At 38.4% G+C, this 26,437-nt stretch overlaps 1 protein-coding gene across 2 annotated transcripts; it reads right to left on the bottom strand.

Moving 5' to 3' along the window:
* Window positions 1-1,287: 1,287 nt before the first annotated feature.
* On the bottom strand, window positions 1,288-26,437 carry nkd1 (NKD inhibitor of WNT signaling pathway 1). 2 transcript variants are annotated; one of them, XM_067400699.1, is made up of 10 exons: window positions 26,283-26,437; window positions 26,143-26,175; window positions 25,792-25,931; window positions 11,476-11,533; window positions 8,384-8,487; window positions 7,689-7,784; window positions 7,042-7,189; window positions 5,884-5,965; window positions 5,581-5,708; window positions 1,288-4,748 (listed from the first exon to the last, which is right to left on the bottom strand). In XM_067400699.1, the coding sequence occupies exons 1-10, from the start codon at window positions 26,305-26,307 to the stop codon at window positions 4,240-4,242; spliced, it is 1,323 nt and encodes a 440-aa protein (XP_067256800.1). In that variant the 5' UTR covers window positions 26,308-26,437; the 3' UTR covers window positions 1,288-4,239. The 2 variants fall into 2 exon arrangements, with proteins under 2 accessions (XP_067256800.1, XP_067256801.1); XM_067400700.1 differs by having other exon boundaries at window positions 1,288-4,745.

Here is a 26,437-nt window from a genome sequence, read left to right as displayed (position 1 = left end):
AAAAATAAATAAAAAAATAAATAAATAAATAAATATATATATATATATATATATATATATATATATATATATATATATATATATATATATATATATATATATATATATATATATATATATATATATTAAAGGGTTAGTTCACCCAAAAATGTTCACCCAAAAATGAAAATTCTGTCATTTATTACTCACCCTCTTGCCGTTACACACCCATAAATCCTTTGTTAATCTTCGGAACACAAATTAAGATATTTTTGTTGAAATCCGATGGCTCCGTGAGGCCTCCAAGGGAGCAATGACATTTCCTCTCTCAAGATCCATTAATGTACTAAAAACATATTTAAAGCAGTTCATGTGAGTACAGTGGTTCAATATTAATATTATAAAATGACGATTTTTGGTGCGCCAAAAAAACAAAATAACGATTTATATAGTGATGGCCGATTTCAAAACACTGCTTCAGGAAGCTTCGGAGCATTATGAATCTTCTGTGTCGAATCATGATTCAGATTGCGTGTCAAACCGCCAAACTGCTGAAATCATGTGACTTTGGCGCTCCGAACTGCTGATTCGACACAAAAGATTCATAACGCTCCGAAGCTTCCTGAAGCAGTGTTTTGAAATCGGACATCACTAAATAAGTCATTATTTTGTTTTGTTTTTTGGTGCACCAAAAATATTCTCGTCGCTTTATAATATTAATATTGAACCACTGTACTCACATGAACTGATTTAAACATGTTTTTAGAGCCTTTATGGATCTTGAGAGAGGAAATGTCATTGCTGGCTATGCAGGCCTCACGGAGCCATCGGATTTCAACAAAAATATCTTAATTTGCATTCCGAAGATGAATGAAGGTCTTACGGGTGTGGAACAACATGAGGGTGAGTAATGAATGATTTTCATTTTTGGGTGAACTAACCCTTTAAAAGAGAAAAGTTATATTAAATTGTAATAATATTTCACAAATTACTGTGAAATGTGGAGTATGTGGAGATGGTGATATGTTATTAGTTAGTTGTAACTTAAAATTTATAGGACTTCACTTAAGTACTTTCTTTGGCCATGGGAAAGACTGCAGCTTAAAGCAAGACATGCAAACAACATAGATAACAGAGAGCATGCTAAAGTATTTGCACTAGAAAGAGATATTTGCATGCAGCCATGATGTAGTGTACATGCTTGCAAAGACATCATTAGAAACATTCTCAAAAACAACAGCCAAAGAAATCAGAGCCACCCAGTCAGTAAGCAACAGTTCAGCTTTTAATGAAAGATTTTCTCTTGGCACAGTTCTGCTATTAAATAAATAAAGCAATTATTTCCATCCATCTATATAAACTAAAAAAAAAAAAAAAAAAAAAAACATGAAAAAATTATTAGAATAGTCACAAATTATCTGTACTAGTGTTCAGTTGTGGCATAAAATGCTACCACATTGTGTTATTTATATACAAGCACCTCCATGAATCACTTTCTTTGAATCTGAAAGAGTGTGTGTCGTTCCTACACACTCAATCACACAAAACAAAATCACAAAAGAAATCAAGAAATGTTATAGCTACAAACGGCACTATAGAAAATAGCCGATCATCCAGATAAATAGCGCAGAATTAATCTAAAATACTGGTATCACCACAGCAGCCCACTCATGTCGTATTTACATCCATCAGGCCACAACTGATCATCAGACATCTAAACAAATATCAGTGTTAAAAGAGAAACAAGAACACTGCAGGACATTATTGAAATATTGTTATAAATGAACCTACTGCCCACTCACATGTTTTGCACATGTGGCGTGTTTAAACTTTTCATTTTCTCATGAAGCCATGGGTAGTTTTTTAGCAGCAATACATGTTTAAGTAATGGTCAGAATCATTTAAAATGGCAACAGCTCATACTATCTCACTGTAAAGAGAGAATGAGAAAATGAGAGGGAGAACTAAACTCCACACATTCATTCCCCTGCAACAGCGAGGCTGAGTGGAGGTTACTAGCTGCGATGAGACCACCCTGAAGCTGCAGGTGAGTTTTCCAGAGTCTCGTGTTGTGTGATGCTCTCACATTTCCACCATCCTACTGAGCAGAAGAGTCAACTGATCTTACTCTAAACATATTATGAAGTTGAACAGGTTCTAACCAAACATAATGGACACGTCGTTTGACTGCTGTCCATGTTGAGGCCAAAAAGTGCCAAACTTGTTGGTTTTTTAGCTTTTAAAATGTTTCTGTGTATAAAAATCAAAAAAAAAAAAAAAAAAAGAGATGAGATCAATTATATCACACACACTTGGATTATTAAAACACTGCTGTGAGTTTCAAAACACACAGCAAAGCCTGCGTGAGTGTAAACGCAGGCTTTTCTGTTTCACAATCTTCTGGTTTCAGATGCACATGCACTCATTAACTCTCTGTCAGTGGGGTATTGGTGAGTTATGGGAGGACTGGAGACTCCTAGGCGGCGATACTGTCATCCTGCCCCTGAGGAATGAGGCAGCTGCCACACACACTCACTCACTCACACACACACACCCTCTAGGTGACTTGGGATACATCGAACCTAAAATAGATTCATAATGTACTATTTAAACACTGTTTAAAACTGCTGCGGGGAACCAATGAACTCCAAATCAACCAGACTTGTTTTCTCACTGTACCCATCTCACTTCTGCCAATAAGTGAGCACTTCTGAGCTAAAGGCACTACCATACTGTCTACAAGATCTTAATTCAGTCTGGATTGGATTTTGAAAGAAACTAAACTCTCCCAATGGTGATTCTCTACCAAAATATGCTTACAGTCCAGTGGTTTACTGCTCCCTTCAAAACAGATTATATCGTCTTGTCAAATCAATGACTCAAACGTGAACAAATTAACCTGAGAAATTAAAAATACTATTTTTCCTTGGCAACACAGATTCCTTTACACTTTAGAAGGTCAAAATATGACAACTTGAATGATCTCATTACTAAACTGATAATAAGGAAAAGTTAACTAAGCAAGCAGAAGATGAAATATTGGGTCATACAATATAAACTCTATTCAGTGTTTTCCAATCTTTTGATTTGACTTGCCATAAACATGACAGGAATATGTTTTTCAAATAAATTATTTTTTAACAAACTTCAGAACATTATTTCTACAATCATCAGAAGATTATTTTAAGATCTCATATTGTATGATACACATAATAACACTATAAACTCTGATACCTAGTGGTCTAACAATGCAATTAGCTTAAAGTTACGGGGACAGGAAAACACGCACACAAAAAATAAAAAAATAAAAAAAAATAATGAATATAAATGTTTCAGTAAGTTTCAGTAATAAAGCTTACAATGGATTTAAACCCAATACATCTCAACATAACTGCAGATTGGTGGCATATTAGAACATACAGACAAATAAAAAATAAAATCTGAATAATACAAAAATTATATCAATAATACCGATAATCATAATAATACTAGAGGTAGCAGCTGATTATGATGCTATGTTTTCTTCATGTAGATTGGTAGAGTGTAGTTCTCATACTGTCCTTCAACAAAGTCCTCTCTGTCTGTACACGTGTCCTGTATTGCATTTTTAAAAGTGTTGATTCAGATCTGTTGTTTCGGAGAGAAGCTCTTCATAGATAAAGTGTCTTGAATGCAATGGCACAAGAAGTGCTTTTCAAGTGGTCTTCAGTGAACAAACAAACAAACAAAATAAACAGGATAAGTGTAAGGAAAAGACACCTTAGGCACACAAAGAGCAGATCAACACGCACACACACAAATGTAAATTACAAAACCAAGGAATTGTATTCCTTCAAAAGTGGTTTGACAACTCACAATTCTTCATTTATCAGGGCTAACCACCTTTTCAACAAAACAGACAAGCATTGAGAAAGGGAGATATGGATGGAGAGAGAGAAAACATGTGTGAGAGATAGAGAAGATGGAGAGAGAGAGAAAGAAAGAAAAGGGAGATTTAGAGCCCTTACGTAGTACGTAAACCTGTTCAAAGCTCCTGTTGACAAAGACAGGACTGACTACATCAACACACATTCAAACCGACCCACACGACCTCAAACACACATTTATATATACAAATGCGCACACGCCGTCTGCCACTTTGGCATGAACATGATGCTTTGTGTCCTTCTCAGCCTCAACGTGACCATGCAAGAAGGTTTAAGATCATTCCTTTGTTACATGTTCCTTGTGTTTCTTCTTATTTAGATCTGGTTTCACTCTTCAGGACTGATAAATGTGATGATAGTGATGATGATGTTCATGATGATGATGATGCTCGTGCCGCTGGACCACCTGAGCTAGTCCTCCTTCATACAACACCAGACTGGGCAGATCCCTCATGTGCTCTTTCTCCACTACTGGGCCGGACGTCACGGTTGGCCCCAGAGCCCGATAGTGCAGCCCTTCTTTAGGCCTCTGCTTGTGCCGTCGGTACGGGCCTGAGCTTTGGTGTGGAGGGGTCTGGTTGGGGACAGCTGGGGGAGGCGGCGCTCCTCGCCTCATCACCCGACCCACAGAGGCCTGAGTGGGCGGCGTGCGGTGCGTTTTGGGGGAACGGAGTGCGTGTGTGTGCCGGCTGAGGACGGCAGGAGGATCCGTGGAGATGGTCTGTGAGCGCCGATGGTGAGCAGGGTAAACGTGGCCATTCTCGGGTTCTTGAGAACGCGATCGTGTCTGATTGGACATACGTGTGGCGTTGTTGGGTTTTGCTGGTTCTGTGGCAGGTGCTGCTAAAGAAAGCACAAAATATTTTTTTATGATTATAAAAATGGTAGGTATTCACCACACACACACAAACACACACACAAACACACACACAAAAAAACTAAACAAAACGATTACAGTGTTAAGTGTAATGTCTTGCCTTGTAGTATCCTATATGTTTTGGTAGATGCTATTGCAAGTGTACTGACAAAAGATTATTAAAACAAGAATTTAAATTTTAAAATGTACTTTAAAGTGAACCTTTTAAATTATTATTAAATAATAATAAAAAGTGTATTTTTAAAAAATATACTTCAGTGTGTTAAAAAAAAAGTGTACTCCTTAATTACACTTAAATGGTTAGTTCACCCAAATATGAAATTTCTGTCATTAATTACTCACCCTTATGTTGATCCACACCCATAAGACCTTTATTCATCTTCGGAACATAAACGAAGATATTTTTGATGACATTCGAGAGCTCTCTGACTCTTCCATAGACAGCAATTTAACCACCACTTTCAAGGTCCCGAAAGGTACTAAATACATTGTTCAAAAAGTGGACTATTTCATGTGGACTATTTTAGTGATGTCTTTAGTACCTTTCTGTACCTTGAAAGTGGTGGTTAAATTGCTGTCTATGGAGGAGTCAGAGAGCTCTTGAATGTCATCAAAAATATCTTAATTAGTGTTCCGAAGATGAACGAAGGTTTGGAACGACATGAGGTTGGGCCTTTTAACGTTATATTATCTCAAAGTATACTATATATATATATACACTACACTACAAATGCTAAAGGCCTATTTTGGGCCTAAATGAGGAAGAGCTCCATTTACTCTTTGGGATTAAGATCTTACCTGTTCCAAAGCGGGATGTGTAGTTTTCAATGCCGGCCAGGTCAAGGTAATGGTTTCTTCTCTCCAAGTTCTCATCCACACAGTGCCGTTGGCAACCCTGCTGGTTGTGGTGGTCAGCATGGTAACGCCTAATAGAACAACATTGTGTTGTCATAACTGAAAGTATGTTGCTCTGAGATTGTGTACACAAAGCGGGATTGAACCAATCACTATCCATTTGTCAATTTCTTTAAAGTTTCAACTCTGACATGTTCTTCTGAAGTTTATATACTGTGGTTTTATGTAACTTTTTTTCATAATTACCTAAGAAATGCTCTTGACTTCTTCTCTGAAGTCTTGGAGTCCTCAATGCACTTTTCTCCCTTGTGTTTGGGATGGGGAGTGTCTGATTGAGACAAACAGAGAGAGAGAGAGAGAGAGAGAGAGAGAGAGAGAGAAGAGGGGGGAGGCTTTATCAAAGTGAACGGCGTTGAGTTGCACAGAATCACACACACGCACATATACTGCAGCAGCTTTAAAGACCAACCAAAATAAGAAAGAAACCTTTGTTCCCTGTTTTCCATTTACTTTGAAGGTTCATAAAAGAAGAAAAAACAACAATGCTTCATTTATTCTATTTTGAACCTCAGGCCTCATATAAATCTAAAAAACACACACTTGTGAATTTGCATGAAGACAGCTGCTGTTCAAAGACTCTTCTCTTTAAAATACATGACGGGTATAAATAGCCCAAATGACAGCACTAAACAAACAGAAACACTTCTGTTTCTTCAGAGTACTTTCTGTTCTCCATCACATTGTTTTTTACCAAGTAACACAGTTAGAAAGTGGCTAAATGTGGATATATTTATTTTTCAAACAGCAAAAGACTGTCTGAAAGAAGACTTTCAGAGAGGGATAAGATAGCACTTTCCAAAAGGAATCCAAAAGCTCAGGGCTGCAGAGGTTTGTGTTGTTTCTCTCTCTCGTCTTCTGCCTTTGACTATGAACTCATCTTACAAGAGATACAATGACATGGAAGACAGGGAAAAGGAGGAGGGCAATAATGTAGGAGACAGCATAACAAGAACTTAGGATTGCTCGCCCAAAAATTCAGTCATCATCTACTCACCCTCATGTCAGTTTTTTTTTTCTTTCTTTCTTTTTAAATGGAACACAGAATTTGGTATTTAACAACATATCTAGGCTACGCTGGTTCAATAAAAAATACTGTTGAGTATATTGGCACAGAAATTATACACTGCACCTTTACATTCCAGTCTGTTCCTTACATTAACCTCTTGCACAGCTTCAGAAGACTCAGAATACAGTCCTATTGACAACGTCAACATTCTGCTAAACCTCTTCTTTTGTGCTCCATGTCATACATGTTTGGAAAAACATAAGGGGGAGTAAATTATGACATTATAATTTTTGGGTCTCCCATATATTGCTCTGCAAAAACACACTCTCTCTGTGTACCTGTGTTGGTCTGGGTGCAGTTCCTCCATTTTTGGCTGGAGTCTGGGGCGACGGAGAGTTTCACTCTGAGGGTCTTACTGCTGCTGGGGGAGTGATTTACTGATGCGTCCACCACCTCATATATAGTGTGCAGTAGACTGGTGATGTCCTGAACGTAAAGAAAAAAACACATTAAATTAAGAGATCTTCACTGACACGAGACGGGTGATTAGCCTTTTATATACTATTCAAGCCTGTGCATTATATATAAGATACATGCGTTATTCATTATTCATACACAGACATGTCCATAATAATGTGTTAATCAGAGTCTCCATAGCCTCAGGGAGGGAAGACAGACGCTGACGCCAGTGGAGAGCACGTGTAGACGCAAACATGAAACATGCTATACATCTGAGGCTATTTAGCATGTGAAAATGAAATGTAAATGCAGAGAAACTATGAGGCTGAGAGAAACCGTGAGAAAATGATAGTAAAAGAAAGTGAAAATTAAGTGATGCAGAGACAAGACAGAGACAGTGACACGGTGGAAGAAAAAAGACAGTAAGCAACACCCATTTGTTGTGTCCTGTTAGTGTTGCTGGGCTTTCCCATGACAAAAGACATCAGTCACTGTCCTTACTGCACAGAGGTCGCAGGCGTCTTACCTCTCTCGTGACCTTGCCATTGTTATCGAAGTCGTAGAGGGTGAAAGTCCACTCCTGCCTGTTATCTTCTTCAACTGATACAGCACACTCCAACTCCTGATTAACAAACAACAGTGATAATCATTGTTTTAGTAACACACACATTAAAAATACCGTTCATACCTCTGAGGTCAGAACAAATGTTTTGTTTTTTGTTTTTTGAAAATCTCTTATGCTAATCAAGGCATCATTTATTTGATCAAAAATACAATAAAATCAGTAATATTGTGAAATATTAATTAATTAAAATAACTATTTTAATACATGTCATTTATTTCAGCATTATTACTCCAGTCTACAGTGTCACATGATCCTTCAGAAATCATTCTAATATGCTGATTTGGTGCTCAAATACATTTCTTATATCATCAATGTTAAAAATGGTTGTGCTGCTTAATATTTTTGTGGACACCGTGATATATTTTTTTGGATTTTTTAATGAACAGAAAGTTCAAAAGGACAGCATTTATTTTAAACAGAAGTATTTTGCAACATAATAAATGTCTTGACACTTTACTGCTACTTTTGATCAATATAATGCATCATTTCTGAAAAAAAAAAGACTAATTTCTTCTTTTAAAGAAAATGTAAATTAAAAAATTAAGTGTAAAGGCAGTGTATGCCCTACCCAGTATGTATGCGTGCTGTATACTGACCTCAAACTGTAATTGTTTGTGTGGGCCAACTGTGGCAGAGCCTTCAGTGTCCTGCATTCTCTCTTCCACACTGCTGTTTTCAATCTTCTCAGGGGGCAGAGCCACTGCAGAGGGACACACATTCACATAATGTTGAGGAAATCTTCATTAAGTGTTTAAAGAACTCAAGTAAGGTGATTCATATATACATAATACAATATGTCTTTATCTCATGTGCATAATTTTAAACATTGTTCACAATTGTTTATTTCTTAATGTGTTTTTTTTTTTTTTTTTAATGAGGAAAATACTTTGCACCTTTAAAAAAAGTTATTGTGCATGTATGAACTAAAATAGACAGAGAAGGGAAAGAGTTAAGGGAGAATGCCAGAGGCACCCAGCTATTTTTGAATCCGTCCATGTCATCTCTACTACTACAGTCCAGTCACAAACACTGAAGACACTCACACACTCTTGTAGTATGGGACATAAAATAAATCATACTTCATACAACTATTGCTATCATATCCTCAATGTTAAACTCAGAAGTACATGTTCCTCTACACACTTTGTTAGATTCTGGGAAGGCACTGAAGGACATGGGGCACACACATAGCTCATGTCCAAGTCTCAATTCAGTACCATTTTTTGTGCAAAAGCAGCACTTTCACAATGGATCGCTTGAAAGCATCTTTACAAAGAAGAGTGCCTTACCACTAAGTGAGCCAATGGCAACAATGGTGAGGAAAAAAACTGATTAAGATGATTAAGAATTCAGAGGAATAATGACAGCAGTTCGAAATGTAAGCACCACAATGTGGTAGTTTTGACATCAATGATGTTAAACGGCACTGGTTTCTTGCATGTAACTTAACCAACTCTGACATGCCATATTTAAGTACAACTGAGATTTGGGTTCTTTAGCCGAAGGCAAGATTTTCAGTCAATAACCATTTAAATGTTGGTCTGTAGCTATTGTGAAATTTGGAATTTAGTCATATGAGGTTAGCTTTATAGTGCATTTTTAAACTAAATGCCTTCTTTTGTGTTCCACAGGAAAAAATGAAACAAAACAAAAACATACAGGCTTATAACCACAAGACACAAGAATCTTCATTTTTGGGTGAACTATCCCTTTAAGAGCAGACTATGGGAAATCAGCTATATGCCTGGCTAAAGCTGTAAGTATAAATGCATAAATAGGACTAACTTCTGCCATCACAACCTAAGGCTAGACTACAGAAACATCCTCGATATCCTATTTGTGTCTATGTCTGAAAACACAAGCAAATTTAAAGTGAGAAAGACAGTGTCTAACAGCGGCCCGTTTTGAAGTAGAATACCTGTCATTAATCCTGAACTCAATACCCAAATTTCAGAGGCAGTTTGTCTCTTTGTGTATTATGGGTAATAAGATGGAGATGTTTTAAACGAGAGCAGATCTAATGCAGCTCAGTGAGGACACAGCTCAGCACCAGGCTGGGTCCTGCAGGCTAAATCCTCCCCCCTGCCCCAAATCCCTGCGCTTTGAAGTTCCATTCTCAAACCTTTTGGCCCAGGATCAGTCCGTCTGTAAAACAGAATCTCTAATTAATTAAGCAAAGTCAAATCTGAAACAGTGTTTGTTGTACGAGCCAAAAGGATAGGCAGACACAACAGTATCTCTCTCTGTCTTCTCTCTCTCTCATTCACTTCTCCTCCGCTGATCCGCTCAGATCAAAGAGGACCTGTCTTGTCCCTCTGCAGCGAGAGGCAAGGGAGGATGAAAAAAGAAAAGAAAAGCACCAGAGGATGAGAGCAGTCGTACCCGGGGAGCTTTTACAGGTTTTTGGAGGGAAACAGCGTCAGATCAGGGCTTTTGATCAGGGCCAGAAACTCAAAGGCAATGCTGAGCTCCAGGGCCAAAGCTTGCTTGCCAGCCAGCTCACAATATACAGGAGCTGTTTATCTAGAGGACTAACAAATGGTCACAAAGAAACTAAACACACACACACACACACACACACACACACACACAAAGGAAGTGCTAACTCTCACAGCAATAGTCAAAGTCCTGCCCCACAGAGTGATGAGACAGCCAAACCCGCTACAGAGCTCCAGTGACGGAGCTTAAAAACTGCACTATACAACACAGAGGACAGCTTGGCAGCGTCCCAAACGTGGCTTTGAATCTAAAGGTTCACCTGGAGTTCAGAATAAACTGTGAGGTGACTGGTTAATAGCTAAAGCCGAGTGTGTTTCCTCAGCATGCATGTCTGGTAAAGGCTAAAGTGCAGTGAAACTTTAATGAGTGATCATTTCAATTTGCCAGGTCAATATTTTTTTTTTTTTGTCTTTTGCCTAAACCCTAGATAAGAACCTTGATCCAAATCAGATGTTTTCATTACAACAAATGAAGATGAAATACCTACTTAAAAACAGATTCAGATTCTTGTTGATCATTTTTTACATGCTACTATGAGCTTAATTTGCAAATGATGATGTCCTGACCAAGAACTGATGACAAATCCAGAAGGTTTGGGGGGAAACTACAAAACTACATTGCTCCAATTAAAATCAAAGAAGCTGTCTACACTCAATTGTTTTTGTTATCAAGGAAGACTTTCTTCTCCACAAATGTAAACACACTGGTTTAAAAACTCAACTAATATCTTACTTATATCTGTGTATGTGCCATAATAAGATGTGACATTTGCATCAATTTTTATTTTACATTTTTACAGATCCAATAAAAAAAAAGGTGTCGGATCGAATTCCAGAGGTAACAGATCTGGTACAATTTAACTCCTGACTATGAAGCAACAATTACACCACAAACACCTTAGCCAATCACATCTTGACTGACCTTTGACCCACACAGATATGAGCAAACCACCTAAAAGCACGCATAAGCTGTAAAAGTTGCACAGGAATCTGACCTTGTTGTAGCCTTTTGATCATCATAAACATCTCAAGAAATAAATCATTATGTGCCAATATTGTGATTTTAACCAAACCCTTTCTTCTCACCACCATAGTGATGATATTGTATTTAATCCAGAGGAAGAAATAATAAAACTGCTTTATACGGAAGAGAAAATCAGATGTTAAAAGTATATACTGAGAGAGTTTACCTTCTAAACGATAATGTTCATCGCTGTTGCCCTCAGCATAACCTTCATCCAGTGGGTCCTGCAGAGACAGAAAGGAAGAGAGTGTTAGTGTGTTTAAAATACAGTAAGATGATAATACGACACTTCTCAGATGAGAAAGAATGCCAAACTAATGCAATGATAGTATATGAAATACCCCCACATCGTGGGCTTAAATCGATGAATCATCGAGGAAGGTGTGCCCATGTGATAACCCGCAGAAGCCCTAAACTCAGCCAAGCTGGAGGAAGGTGTCTTGAGGGAGGCAGAGGGGAGAGCAATGCCAACGGCTCACAGATGGTACAGGGCGAGTACCTGTAAAGGTGAGCCCGTTGCGACAACCCTATCGTATTTTGCATATGACGAGATCCCATAACAGACAATGTAATCAAGTGTCTCATCTATCATATTAAACCATCCTACCCATACAACACACACACAAGCAGCAGTCTACAACATCTCTGTCATCTTCCAAACCAGCAATCACTCTTGAAGAAGACTATTGTCTCAACACACCTGCTCCCTCTGTCTCATTTTAACACTCCAGCTGTCTGGATACTAACAATTCATTTCTCTGGCCTGAAGACTGACCCTACAGCATCCGCTGAAGCTCTGCAGCTGCATGTGCACATGCTGTTTCTGCCAATGAGGAGATGCTTTGTCTTTATCCACACTAGAAAGGCACACTAAATGTCTTGCTGTAGTGCCTCCAGCCATACACTGGCCACTAGAGACACAAAGCCGCGCACACAAACACACACGTTCACCATAATGCTCGAGAGGTTAGCCAACAGCATGTGAGGGGAATGCGCTAATTATGTGTTGTCTGGATGATGGATGGGATTGTATTATAAATATGAGTTCTTCTCAGTTGGTTGAAATGAGAACCAGTCAGCAGAATTTCTCCTACTATTTCTCTTTCACTGTTTTTCCTTCTCTCATTCTATCATTCAAGGTCAAGTTCAGCTAAAGCACAACTTGGCCCTTTCAAATGAATGTGCTGTGTTTGAGAGCGTGGATACGTGTTGTTACGCAGGACATTGAGGGCTGTGAGAAACTCACTAATCCCTGAACTTCACCTCTAAGTGGCGTTTAGCACAATCACCGTGGCGTCTGTCCGCCCCTCTCAGTCACTCTTAAAAAGGTCTATAGAGTCTCCACCATATATTAAAACTTTTTGCTTCTCTGCTTCTGTTTTCTCATCCCAATCACCACCACAGTTTACTATATATGAAACCGTCTCGCACAGCCATTACAATAATAACAATCCTTTTGAAATATTATTTAACAATATTTAAATATTGGATTTCACAAACCCAATGATGTTTAACAATGTATTACAAAAGCAATAAATAAAAACAATATTAGAAACACATACAGAAACAACGAGCAAATGTTTTAGAAATACAAAGAGATTCATTTTTCATAGATATTAGTAAGACTTCAGTGTGAGTATAGGGGCATAGGAATTTTAAAATATAAATAATATAAAAAATGTAATAATAATAATGAATTTTGAATTAATTATTATTAAATAAGTGAATAATTATATAACTTACATTAAAAATAATGATTATTTTTATCATCGTCATTATTATATTAATAAATTAAATAATAATTAAATAATAATCCTTATTGTAAATAAAATATTACATAAAAATGTTAAACTTATTAAAATGTTATAAAATGTATAATATTTCACACACCATGGAATTACCGTGGTACATGTCCATGTTACTTTTTAGATCCAGCCACCCTTCAAGCATATTTTGGAGTGTGTCACTGCATGACAAACAGACACACTGTATTTCAGTGACCTTGACCACTGAAACAGTCCTTTTAAAATGACATGTTTTTGTCCACTCAGATAACATCAGAGGCTAATTGGCTGTGGAGAGTGTAATCAATAGAAGCTGATCTCTTTTCAGTGCTGTAATGAGAGGCTGAAGAGGGATCTGTACACACTCAGCATGTGTGAGGGTGACCATGTGCTTCACTCACTAATATATGGAGACTAAGTGCCATTTATAGCGCAATTGAAAACTCACTAAGAAAAAAGGGACAGAGTTTGCGTGCAAAGTGTGAGAGAGAAATTAAAAGAGGATTTGATTAAAAGAATTATCTTGTAATTTTACAGATGAAGTCTTGTGAGCGACATTTTAAACAAAGAATGTAAACCATCTGAGAGAACTTGTGTCCCGTGACTAACTCCTGGTGTGAACACATTCATCTCCATATTTGTTACTGGCTTGTGTTTATAAATGTTTATAACAGATGGAACAATGACATTTCTGCTGTGGGTCTTTTGCCTCAGCAGCATCATGAAAAGGCCTGTGAAACATAAACAAGGGCTTCACTCAATCTGTGCCAGCAACCAGAAACTCTTTCCCAGACACCATGTTTCACACTCTGTGGAAAACCAACTAGATCTTTTTGTTTTAACGCAAGCCAAAACAGGAAAGAAGAGAAGTTTGAGCACTTTACTACAAATGGATGCCCGCAGAACCCATTGCAACATTACCGATTTGCCAAAACACATAAACACATACATCAAGCACGCCACTGCTGTTTTTCTTGGTCCTGTGAAGTGGAAGTAGCCTAAATGAATCTTTCAGTATGTTAAAAACAATGGACCTGATTTATCTAGGGGTCGGATCATTATCTTGAGGGCACTGATATGCTTAATACTATAGACTTAATGCTTTAATAAATAAATAGCAGCTCTGAATGAATGAATCCTCAATAAATAAATAAATGTATGTTTGAACTGTTTAACTGGTCCATGACAGAAAATACCACTTGGTTAGTGCCTCCAAGGAACTGGAGATTCCTGGCTGTTTTTAACGAGTAATCATGTCTTCTTGAAGATAATTATTTGTGTGTATAGCAAACAGAAGCACAGTGTACACACATTGCCAAGTGTCTGTAAGTGTGTGTGTATGGGTCACCCCCAAGTGTCTGGACTGGCACATTAATATGTAAGCACTATGAAAAAAATAAAATAAAAATAACACAGGGAAAACTGCAAAGAGAGGGGATTTCTCAACCAAGTATGGGGATATGTGTCTCAATTAGATTACACATATGAATGTGGCCTTGTTCATTTTGTCATTACGGCATGTGTGTGAATGCATGTATGTGGGTAAGGGAGTGTGTGCGTTGTGGAAAGTCCCACACAACTCCGTGTCTGTATTTGCTTGCCACGCCACAAGGGCTAATGGACAATTTACACAGCTGATGACAGTTCTGCATGATCACGGGCCAGACGCACACACGCACACATAAAACACACAGACAAGATCAGTCGCCAAGCCTTCACTAGGCCACAGCCTTGGAACGTCATCAAACCCGGGAAAACCTAATTAAGACCGTCGCCTCTCTCTCTGTCTCACTCCTCTGTCACCTTCGGTTTTCACACTCACAGACCACGGTCCTAATCATATTAAAACAAGGAATGAAAGATGGAAGGCTTCAGCACTGTGAACCGCAGCCAACCAGAACCACTCCATTTTTAAGACAACTTAAGCCTTCACAAAGGCACATGCACCTACAGGTGCCATATTTCACCAGCAAGACAATCAACCACAAACATATAGCGCTAATGGAAAAAGACTTCCAACTGAATTCCTGATTAATCTTCTGTGTCTGTTATCTTGCTTAAGTGTATATGGTTACATGCGCAGGATCTCTGGAGAGGGGATGTATATGCTAGCGCAGCCCCCTGCGCCGAGGGCATGGCAAAACCGGTCCTCGCTAGCTACAGGGCCAATCCAAAAATGACTCCCTGTACTCCCCCCAGTACCCTACATACTTTCCTAAATGTGAGGATGAAAGAGTCTGGAGTGCAGTGACCTACATAAGCACCTCGTACTTTATAATGAGCAGAACAGACAACCCAGACAAGCTGAACTACTGACTGAAGCGTCAGTACTGCACTCTTAAAGGGACAGGTCACCCAAATAAATATATTCAGTCATCATTTACTCACCTTTAAGTCATTCCAAACCTGTATGAATTTCTTTCTTCTGTCTTTTTGATATTTTTTTATGTACATGCAATGAAAGTAAATGTTGTTTTGAAACCCATTCACTTTCATTGTATGCACAAAAACATCCTTCAAAATACCTTCTTTTATGTTCCACAGAAGAAAGAAAGTCATGAGTGCAAGTAAATGATGACAGAAGTTTCGTTTTTGGGTGATATCCCACACTGACCAACAAAAAAGCGGATGTCTCGCTGCTGGTTTCTCACACTCACCGATTAAGACTGGAAGAGTGTTAACAAGTGAAACGACTCACTCTTACACTCTCAGACTCAGTATCATTTATTGCAACACCCCATTTTGGCAGCTAATCAATGTGAAGAAAGAAGTGCCGTGCAAATGGAGACAATTGTATCAGGATTCAAATCATGGAATGACTTCACCCTGGGAATGTGTGTGATGTGTAGCCTATTTGTCCCTTCGGGGCTTGCCGTAGAAAGAATGTGTTAATGTGCCCCGGGAGCGCTTGTCAGCTTCAGAGAGAAAAAGATTTACCTTCTATAAACAGACTGTTGACTCCATTTTCTTATTTTACTATTCATTCAAGTTTAAGCGAATGCCAGAAAATCGCTCGGTTACACAGCGTTTTTGACAGAATTGTGTTTGTTAGGTTGCAAACGTCAGTTCTTCAGTGTGATTTGAAGGTGAGAAGGCGCATTGTTCACTGCCAATGCCGTGACATCTCACCACACCCATAAGAGACTTAATTGGCCCATTAACTCAGCAGGAAGTTGAGTCGGAGGGTTTGTAAACGTTCACCTGCTGACAGATATGGTCATGCAATGGCATAGAATTTAAAATGAATACTATGCACATGTTCCTCAATAATTTTGATCAAACAATTAAAATATATTTAATATGTAACCACTGTTGTTGTGATTTTGGGTCATGCCATTGACAATACCAAAGAAGTTAAAGTAAATATGCTAGAAAACTGCACTCTTTCAAGGATGTGCATTTCATGAATGGAATGGAATGGAATGAAAGTTATTGTTGTTCAACTGAATGTTCATAGCAAACTGTTATTTTGTCAATCAGATGTATGTGAAAGTTGTTTGTTACTACAACTTTATTGCGTTAGAAATGTGTCACTTTACTCACAGCTGACTGGTCCAGTTTTGGTTTGAGATCTCCTACCCAGAGCATGAGCAGGTTAGCCGTGGAGCCCAAAGCCCCATTTCCACTGCAGGAACTTTCCCCAGGAACTACTTTGAGGTGGTACTCTGTGTGTTTTGACCACAGGAACCAGGGTCTAAATAAAATTCCAGGTAAAAATTCTCCCCTCAAAATGTCCCTGCTCATAAGGTAGTACTTTTTTCCAAAGTTCAGGAACGTTCAGGGGTGGGACTTGGGTGCTGAACATGCTGATTGGTTGAGTTCACTCAGCATTTTAAATGGTTGACTCCACGCAGCATTTTATTTCAACCACCATTTTTAAAAGTCTGTTGTGGTGCGTGCAGTAAGAGTTGTTTGCTATTCGAATCGACATTGGAGTTTAAAAATACGACATATGGACCGGCGACAAGCTTCAGGCTTTATGAAGCTTATATGTGGAGGACGAAATCCAGCGGGAACTGGAAAGTCACACGCAGTAATACGTCACCGGTCTTAACCTCACAGTATTTTCGACCGCTATGGAAACGCAGACAGCAACAGTTCTGAGGGAAAAAAATCCCTGGGAAAAAAGTTCCTAGGTCAAATTGTTCCGGGTAATTTTGGTGGAAATGAGGCTTAAGTTACAATGGTGATGAACACCACTAAAAGCCGAGACAATTTCATGGTGCCTAAAACTTTCTTGGAGCAAACTAAGCTGAAACATACCTGACTAACCACCTATACCACCTATACCGGCTTCATGGTACAGGCCCCAGCTCCAGAAAAACAATAACACAGAAAACATCTAGTTACTATAGCTAACATTAAAACAACAGTATATTTTGATTCTGTGAAACATAGCAAAACCAATCTCACTCACGTATGGAGCAACAACATTCTTGGCGTCTGTTTTCAGACCTTGCAGTCTGTCCAGTGTTAGAAAGCTTTTCTAATATTAACGTAGGTCCCCCTGATCATAACACTTCTTTTTCCTGTGATATTCCTCTTTTGTAATGTCTCTCAGCCATCTCTCTTTCTACAGTATTTCTTCAAATCTCCCTCTAGCTCTGACCCTCGGAGGGGTCAGGGCTACTCTTCAAATTGGACTGAACACCACAACTGATCTGGTGTAGAGAACAGAGCAGAGAGATTTGCAGCAGATGCACTGTTAACACTCTGAGGTCTGACGGTATCGCCGGCGATTGTAGCATACAGTCTGTGTGTAAAACAGCACTTGATTCAATGTTTCAAGCATTTTATAGTTACAAGTCCTGACAATTGTATACCCGTACTGGCACAAAAAGCCCATTCCACACATCCAGAATTCAAACACATCCTGCTAATTTACTGAATCACAGGTTTCTAAATCAAGGCAAGCTGAGCAACAGAAATGCAGTGAAAGTTTGTGTGTGCAAATCTATGCGTCTGTTCAGGTGTTCAGCTTACCTGAAGGTAGAGCGGCATGATTAATCATTAAAAGATCGCAATTTCGATTCAAACACTCATGCAATCTCATTTGTAAATGACAACGATTCACCTGTGTCTATTAAACCTTTGACAAAATCAAACCGTAACACTCAAATCTGCATTTGCGCTGCCGCTGTCTTAGAGGAAGCAGTTAGGCTATCTAGATATGAAACAGCTTCACAAATAGTCTTTTCAACCACACAGTATCGTTCTTTCCATGTTAAAATATTGCAGATTCTTTTTTATATCATCTTTGCAACATGGATTCAAAGAAATCATTAAGGTGTGTGTGTGTGTGTGGGCAGCTGCTTGTGAAAGTTTCTGTAGAGGCTCTTTAGTAATTTCTCAGATGAGATTAACATTGCAAACATTTCCTCACACATTACCTCATCCACATCAAAGTGCTCTACACTGATGTCACCACACACTTACTGTCCACAGAAACATGTGCACACACACACACACACACACACACACACACACACACACACACTCACACGCACTCACGCACTCTAGCCTTTCCTACTCATACACACTTTCTATCTCTATAAAGATATGGATATCATATCTACTAATGTAGTTACAGAGAGCTTAACAAATGCAGATTTATTAAACTGGATGTAAGCATGTTTATCAAGTCTGTTTGATCATGTATTTTGAGAATCAAAGACCAAGAAATGGCTTAACAAGTGCAGTACTTCCTATTAAAACAAACAAACAAAAAAGTTGGGGTAAGACGTGGGCAGTTCCTCTTTCTTAATGAAGAATATAGGCAGACAATACAAATACAGCAGCTAGAAGGGCCTTTATACATCCATATGACTAACACAACATCCACAACACATATACACAGTCAGTATCACTGAAAGATTCAACAGAAAGAGGTTGTTGGCAGAATAGTTCGTGAGGGATAAAAGCATCAATCTTATCACTTTGCAGGCAACAACAGGACACTTATTGAGATAAAATGATGCAAACATAGGCTATAGTACTGGTGAGGCTACGCTCTCATTTACTAGAGACACCTTTAAAGCATGAAAGCTGCAGAGAGAGAGAGCGCTTTGAAGCACTGAAAATGAGGCAGCGCTCCCCGTTTGTTCTACTCTCTCTTCCCCTTAGGTGATCCCTCCTTTACCCTCTCCCCATTTCCCCTCTTCCTTTTCTTTTTAAAGGCAGAGAAAAAGAATAACTAAACTTCCCCAAAAATAAAGAGAAAGACTTTTCAAACATTGCGTTTGAAACTCCAGCCTGTTCCTCTCTGAAGGACTTTAAACACCAGAGTAACAGAGAGTTGGAGATTTGTGCAAACAGCAAGTCAATATTCAGTATTGTTCAATATTACTATTTCATTGGTACTTAAATTTTTCCTGCTTTTTCTTCTTACTCTATCTTAAAGTGACGAACAAACAAACAAAAAAAATAAAATAATAATAATTGGGATCGGTACGATTTTCATGCTTTTGAAATAAGTCTCTTATGATCACCAAGGCTGAATTAATTTGATTAAAAATAGTAATATAAAATCGGTTGTATTGTGAAATATTTTTTTTTTTACAATCACTACAATACAGTTTCCTATTTTAAAACATTTTAAAATTGAATTTATTCCTGTGATGGCAAAGCTGAATTTTCAGCAGCTATACTCCAGTCTTCAATGTCACATGATCCTTCCTTCAGAAATCATTATAATATGCTGATTTGGGGCTCAAGACATTTCTTATTTTTATCATCAATATTGAAAACAGTTGAGCTGCTTAGTATTCTTTTGAAACTGTGATACAATTTGAGGATTTTATATATGTATGTTTGTCAGGTTATACATACTAGTAAATGTTTATTTATGGATAGCAAATCAAGTATCTCAACTTCCCCTTTGAAGTACAGAAGAAACATAAATGTGTCAGAGCAGCTGAATAAATAAGGGTGTTGAAGAGGCTGGAATAACACTGTCCTGAGCTCTGCTGCTTGTGCCTGTGGATGAGTGTGTGTTTGTGTGTGTGTGTATGTGTGTTTAAGGAAATTTGGAAAACACAGCCCAATTCTCAGCTGTTAATCCTGGCAACTCAGTCCACACATTCCCACCATGCACTTTGATCTCCAGAGCACATCCGGACAGGCATGCTTTAATGCACAACACACACACACTTTCTGTCTGATGCACCTAGCCAGGCGCCATCCCAGCCCCCAGCACACCCCCATGACACACATACCTGAAAACTATTTTTACACACATACTTACTCACTTGCATTACTTATAGTTAAATGGAAAAACACATACAAAACATGGGGCAAACCATGTAAATCACTTACAACTGAGATGACTGTAATGCTTTCCATGTGTACTTACAAGCCGGCATTGCATGTCTACTAACCAAGAGTAACTCGAGAGGAAAGTCCAGTCACCTCAAAGCTTCCTTTCAAGTTCCACATCTCATTACAGGTTATCCCAACATAGATGCAGTGCATGGGCTGCTATTCCTGGATGCAGACCCATTCATAAACCTCAATGAATGAGTCAATGACAGTCAATGTGTTTAAATACAGTTCAATTTCAGTAAAAACAATAATCTGTCTTTTTAAAAAATAATACCAGCCCTTTAGTTTAACTAAAATCGTGCCAGTATGTTTCTTACGAAGTTTCTAACTAACAGACCTACATAATGGGATTGTAGTTCCACTTCGCCCAGCATATATACATGTAAATGAGACTCAGTTGGCCTTGACGTTGTGACATCTGGAACCAATAAGATTTTTTTTTTTTAATAAATTAATAGTTTTATTCAGCAAATAGATCAAATGTGACAGACTAGACATTTACAACATTACTAAAAAAATCCCATTTCAAATAAATGACTTATGAACCTAATTCATCACGGTTTCCACTAAAATATTAAGCGCACAATTGTTTTTAACATAAAATATATAATATATGAAATATAAAATATATTAAAACAGAAAATAGCTATTTAAATTTATAATATTCATATATTTTACTGTATGTTGGTTAGCGTAAGAGAATTCCTTCTAAAACATTTTTAAAAAAGTAGTTTTCAAAAGATTTAAAAGACACTTACACACAAAACACACCCACATGCACGACGTATGGAAATGAAATGTGTGTAAAATGTTTGCAGGATTTAAAAATGGAGCGAGTTCAGTCTGTACTCTGTAGCGGTAATGTTAACATAAAACAATGGCAAATACTTGATAGAGTTGGTGACAGAACAGCCACCAGCAGGTCTCTTCACTCTTCCTGTCCTGGAAGAACAATCTTCCTCTCCTCTGTTCCCCTCTTCCCTTCTTGTCTCTATTCTCTTTTCCTTTCTCATAGGAGCCCCTCAACAGCCCTGCACTGGAGCCAGGTGCTGTCTCACTCCCCAGAGGCACCCTCTTCCCTTTTCTTTCTCTTTTATAGAAAGAAAAAAACATAGCCTATCCCTTCCGCCCCCACCCTCTGTCTTTCAATCTCTTTCTGTCATCCTTTCTCAACCAGCCCTGGAGAGACATGGTAAAGCTGACGTCTAGAACAGAAAGAGAACGAAGTCTAAGGGTAAGTGTGTGACAACCACACTTGAAGCTTAAAGTGAAAGAAATACTTTGGATATTGGGAAGGGAATAAAAGAGACAAAGGATATAGTGCATATACTGTCATACTTTGTGCTACAATAAAGAAAATTCTGAAGACAGCAAGAAAAAGAGAAGGTGTGCGTGTTGTCAGGAAGGGTTTAAATAGCGAGTTTTGGAATCCAAAAAAGTTCTGAAATTATTTTTAGAATTACAGTTCTCTGTTTGATCTGGGCTTCTTCAAAGTGTTTGGTCCCTGAGCGATACTACACAGAGTGATACAGAATGCTTTCAAAGTCATGATCAAGCCTGGTTTATAGTTGACCTATTGGCCTCTTTTGACTGTGGTGGAGATTATGTTTAAAGCTGTGATGTTGTCTGGTTTGCCCTAGTTTAGAACTGCTGTGCCAACTGGTTTCAGAGTGGTTTTCAAAAGCCACAATTCAAAGCAGTAACATCGCCTGGTCTTGGCACTTTGATTCTGACTGATTTTAGAGCTATGTTGTCGAGTTTCTTCTTTGATAGTGTGAAAGCAGTGTGTTTATGGTGTCTGTTTGAATAATGACTATAGTAGCTGAGGTTTACTACAGCTTAGTAATGGGACTAACACACATAGAATGACCTGTAAACATGACTGTAAGCCACACAATGATAAAAGCTGCACCACATGACAGAACATTTGGGGGACCAGGAGCCTCACTGCACTGACTTTGGACTAGAATACAAAAAGTGAAACAGTAGGTCTGAAAAGCTTCATAAAGAGGACATGAAATTATGGAACTTAGACTTAAATTTACACATGAGAACCAGAGCTCAACCAGCCCTGACCCTCACCTCTTTTTGAACAAGATCTTATTGTGTAGTTTACAAATAGCACAGGACCAATGCAAAGCAGACTGGAAAATGTAATAGCCAGTTCTACATAAGAAAGTCTTGTGTGAAGGCTAGTTAACACTACACAACACAAACACTCATCAAACAGATTCCTGACTCAGACTCCCCACCGCCCATACCATCTGAACCACATTAAAAACACAGACGCACACAACTGTCCGAACTTAAGCACAGCTGCTATAAAATAACTAACTCTCCAGGTAGTCTCTATTAGTCCCAGTATCAGCCTGGGTTTATGAGTGAGGTTTATGCTTTCTTCGTGCTCAGGGAGTGAGGTAATTCTTCTTCAAGCACTCCATGGCTTTTCTCAGTAAGAAAGAGGAATCTCACATAAGTAGATTGTTTAACTTGTAATAATTACTTTTGACAAGCTGACTTTATAATATCTGTAGTATAGTGTCAGCATCATACTAAAATACCTGTGATTCAGACGATCAGGAAAAAGGTGGTTGCTTCATTGGCGAATGTTAAACGTGACTTTTTATGACAAAATAAAGAAACAACAAAACGAAAGTATAGACTAAAACAAAACAACAACATAAATGTCCCAGACCTGGTCCTCTCTCTCCTTGCACTGTCGTCACTCCTTCTTTTATCCTTCCGGAGCCCCTCTGTGGGACTCGAAACCGGCCTCGCTCCATTCCCATGGCTCTCAGCCCCACCCTGCTTGCCACAGGACATACTCTTTCCAGCTAATCTGGCCTCAAATTTCATCACTCCATAAAATATTAAACTATCCGGGAGATTCTTTGTTATGTCAAAACAAAACGAGTATTTCCAAATAAATATTTAAGATTTGAAACACCTTCTCACCTTCTCTTATTCTTTCATTCCCACAACACACCATTAAGCTTATGTTATTCGAAAAATTGTTCAAATGTTTGAATTCTTTAAGCAGGGATCCTTTCCCAGCCCGGCCAAATCACTTCACACCAACTGGGAAAACACACACACACACACACTCCTCAGTACTGCTATTGTTTATTAAACTCATTAGTACATCAGAAGAAAAACAATCAGGTTATGTTGGACAATCCCCAGTTCATTTGCAGACTATCATATTGACAGGCAAATGATAAAATAAAAAACTGAACAACTGTATGGCTTTATGAAGTAAACAACAGGTAAAGCAATGAAGTTTTAGACTTTTTAACTGTTCAGTGCATTATGATCTCTCCAGCTACAATAACACCTCCTTCTCACAGTAATAAACATCAAACTGTGTGAACTTTGAACCAATCAAGAACCATGCATTCAGTGCACCTTAAACTTATTCTCTATCCTTCAGACCACAAGATCTAAAATCCACACTTCACAATTTTGTTGCAAAGTCTTTGTTTGCAGTCCAGTATTATGCATCTTGCATGCCAAATCACTGTTAATTGCCATTACTTTCTTAGTGATTTAGAAAAGAAATCAAATGCAGCATTTCTCCAGCAACATTCCTGATTCTGAAATTTTGTATTGTGTCTGGATGTCCATGAGGATTGGGTTTTAAGAAGTTGCGGCTGCACTCTCCTGCTGTTTGAGATGGCTGTTTAATAGCAGCCTTCTGGCTTTCCTCTCTCTCTCTCTCTCTCTCTCTCTCTCTCTCTCTCTTTCTGTCACTCTCAGCGTCTCTTGCTATCTCTTCAACCCTCAAAAAAGTCTTCTGAGACTCTGCAACAGCCCTTGACCAAAAGAGGCTTATTCTGAGGTATTTCCAGAGGATTTCTCCTCTCTTAAACGACAGTGCTCTTATGTGTTTACTAGGATGCCGAATCTGAGACAGACTGGCCCTCCCTCCACCCCTCTCTCTACTTCACAATACAGCGCTGTCACCAGCCTGTCAGCCTGCAATGCTTTCAACCCGCCGTGATCTATTACCTACAGAGAGAACTTGCATCTGTTCCTAGCCCTCACACAGTTCTTCCCACCACGTTCAAATAAACCATTTACCCATGCGAGCTGCCAGTGAAAAAGTTGATGCGCCTTTTGTCTAAACATGACTGCTATATTATTTTCCTTGTTGGGCAAATTCAAAATGCAAACACAACTTTCTTGCTTGCAACAAAAAAGACGTTAATATCCAGATATATAGCCTACTTTCAAAAACATGTGCCGCCTTTAAGATACCAAACATATTTATTCATTTACCTATTGATATTTCCTCTCAAAAATGACAACCTGAACCTGTCTGGAAAACTGACTTTTCCTCTTCCTATCATTCAAAGGAATAACAACACAAGATCTCCTCCTCTAGCTTCAAAGGCAGCAGCAGCTGAAACCGTGGAGAGCGTTTTAACAGACATCATTAAAGGGAAACGTGTATTCAGAGAGTGTTTCTCCTCTAATCACTGCTGGTAATAACGCCGCTGGCTTTTATAGTTGGCCTCAAACTACAGAGTGTTTCCAGAAAGTAAACTATTGTTCTTGATGACGTCACAAAACAATGGCACGATCGTTTTCAAAGCGCGAGAATTGGGTGGTCTAGAAGCGCGTGTGGCCTCTAGAAACAGGTAACGATCATACTGTAACGCGAATATCTCTTATACACACTTTTACAATCTACAACCGAACAGGCTACATGTAGTTGTCATGTAATATGTGTATTCACTTTTAACTTTTACTCAACATTGACATTCAAAATGTACACATGCGCACAGAGCCTAGTAGCTATGTTAACGGTAAACGCTTTTTAAACCACCCTTTTTTTGACTAACATCATTTTCAATGGTCCTGTCATATAACAAATACATTTTTAAAGATACAAATATTCCATTTAGCTTTTCAGTTAATTTGAGGTCATAACATGTCATGTGTAAACTATCCTACTATTAGGCTACAGAAAAAAATTGGAATTACCTAGTTTTAAATCAATTACAGCACGTCACATCGCAGGACACCGCTGAAACTGCTTGACATTTCATACAATTAATGCAGAACTTCAGAAAGAAAGAGTTGTATTGCGTCAGTTGTAAACGATGTTGTCGTAGGCTACCTTTATCACAACAAAACAAAGTTTTTTATCAGTTAAAATACAAACTTTAAACTGCAACAGCTCCGTACATACATTCCTTACTTCAAAGTGCGCAACATTAAACGCCCCATAACTTAAAACCCAAACAGTTGATTCCTACAGTCTTTGAATGGAAGGAAGGCGAAGTGCAAAGGTCACGAAGTCCAACTTTCTCAAACTCTAAAATTTTCACACCTAACATGCACGCATAATAAAGTTATAAAAACCGTTCACGCACCCGTGAAGACAGTCCGCAGGTATTTTTCTGCTGGCAGTCCTGCTGTTCTTCACGCGAGCTCGAGCAGTAATACTTCTGTTTAACCATCCAGTCATCCAGTCCTTTCCTCGCCAAACATGCGTTAACTACAAAACTATCGCCTAAAACAACAAGAAAATTCAGTTTATACAAATTTTTGAAAACTATTACTGTGTATCTACCAGTTAAACAGTTTTTTGTTGTTAGTTTCTAATGCTTTTCTTTTTGTTTACGGCAAATGTTTAACGATGCTGTTTTGTTTTATCAATAAAATACAAAATAATAAAAAAAAAACGTTAATATTTGTATAATAAATAAGTGTGTGTTACTCACCTTCAGGACTCTCCCTCGCTTTACAAATAGCAGCTTTAAAGGGAAAATAAGTCGTATAAATAAATTGCTCGAAAGAACTATATCACAAGTGCTTTAAAATCAAAGACTTGCTCCAAAACACCAAAGAGATGCCGTCTTACCATGTTTGGAATGAAGTTTACCCATTTCTCTGCATCGGAGAGCAATTGAGAAACATCAGAAATGAAAAACAATCCAGAAAGAATGCAATATTCGTGAGCGTCCGTGAAGAACAGCGCGCGGGTTCCGTACACATCCAGCAGCGGTGGAGGATCGA

The sequence above is a fragment of the Chanodichthys erythropterus genome, chromosome 11 (assembly GCF_024489055.1).
Source record: "Chanodichthys erythropterus isolate Z2021 chromosome 11, ASM2448905v1, whole genome shotgun sequence".
Taxonomy (NCBI): domain Eukaryota; kingdom Metazoa; phylum Chordata; class Actinopteri; order Cypriniformes; family Xenocyprididae; genus Chanodichthys; species Chanodichthys erythropterus.
Note: the sequence above shows the minus strand (reverse complement) of the source record. Positions and strands in the feature narration are given on the sequence as shown.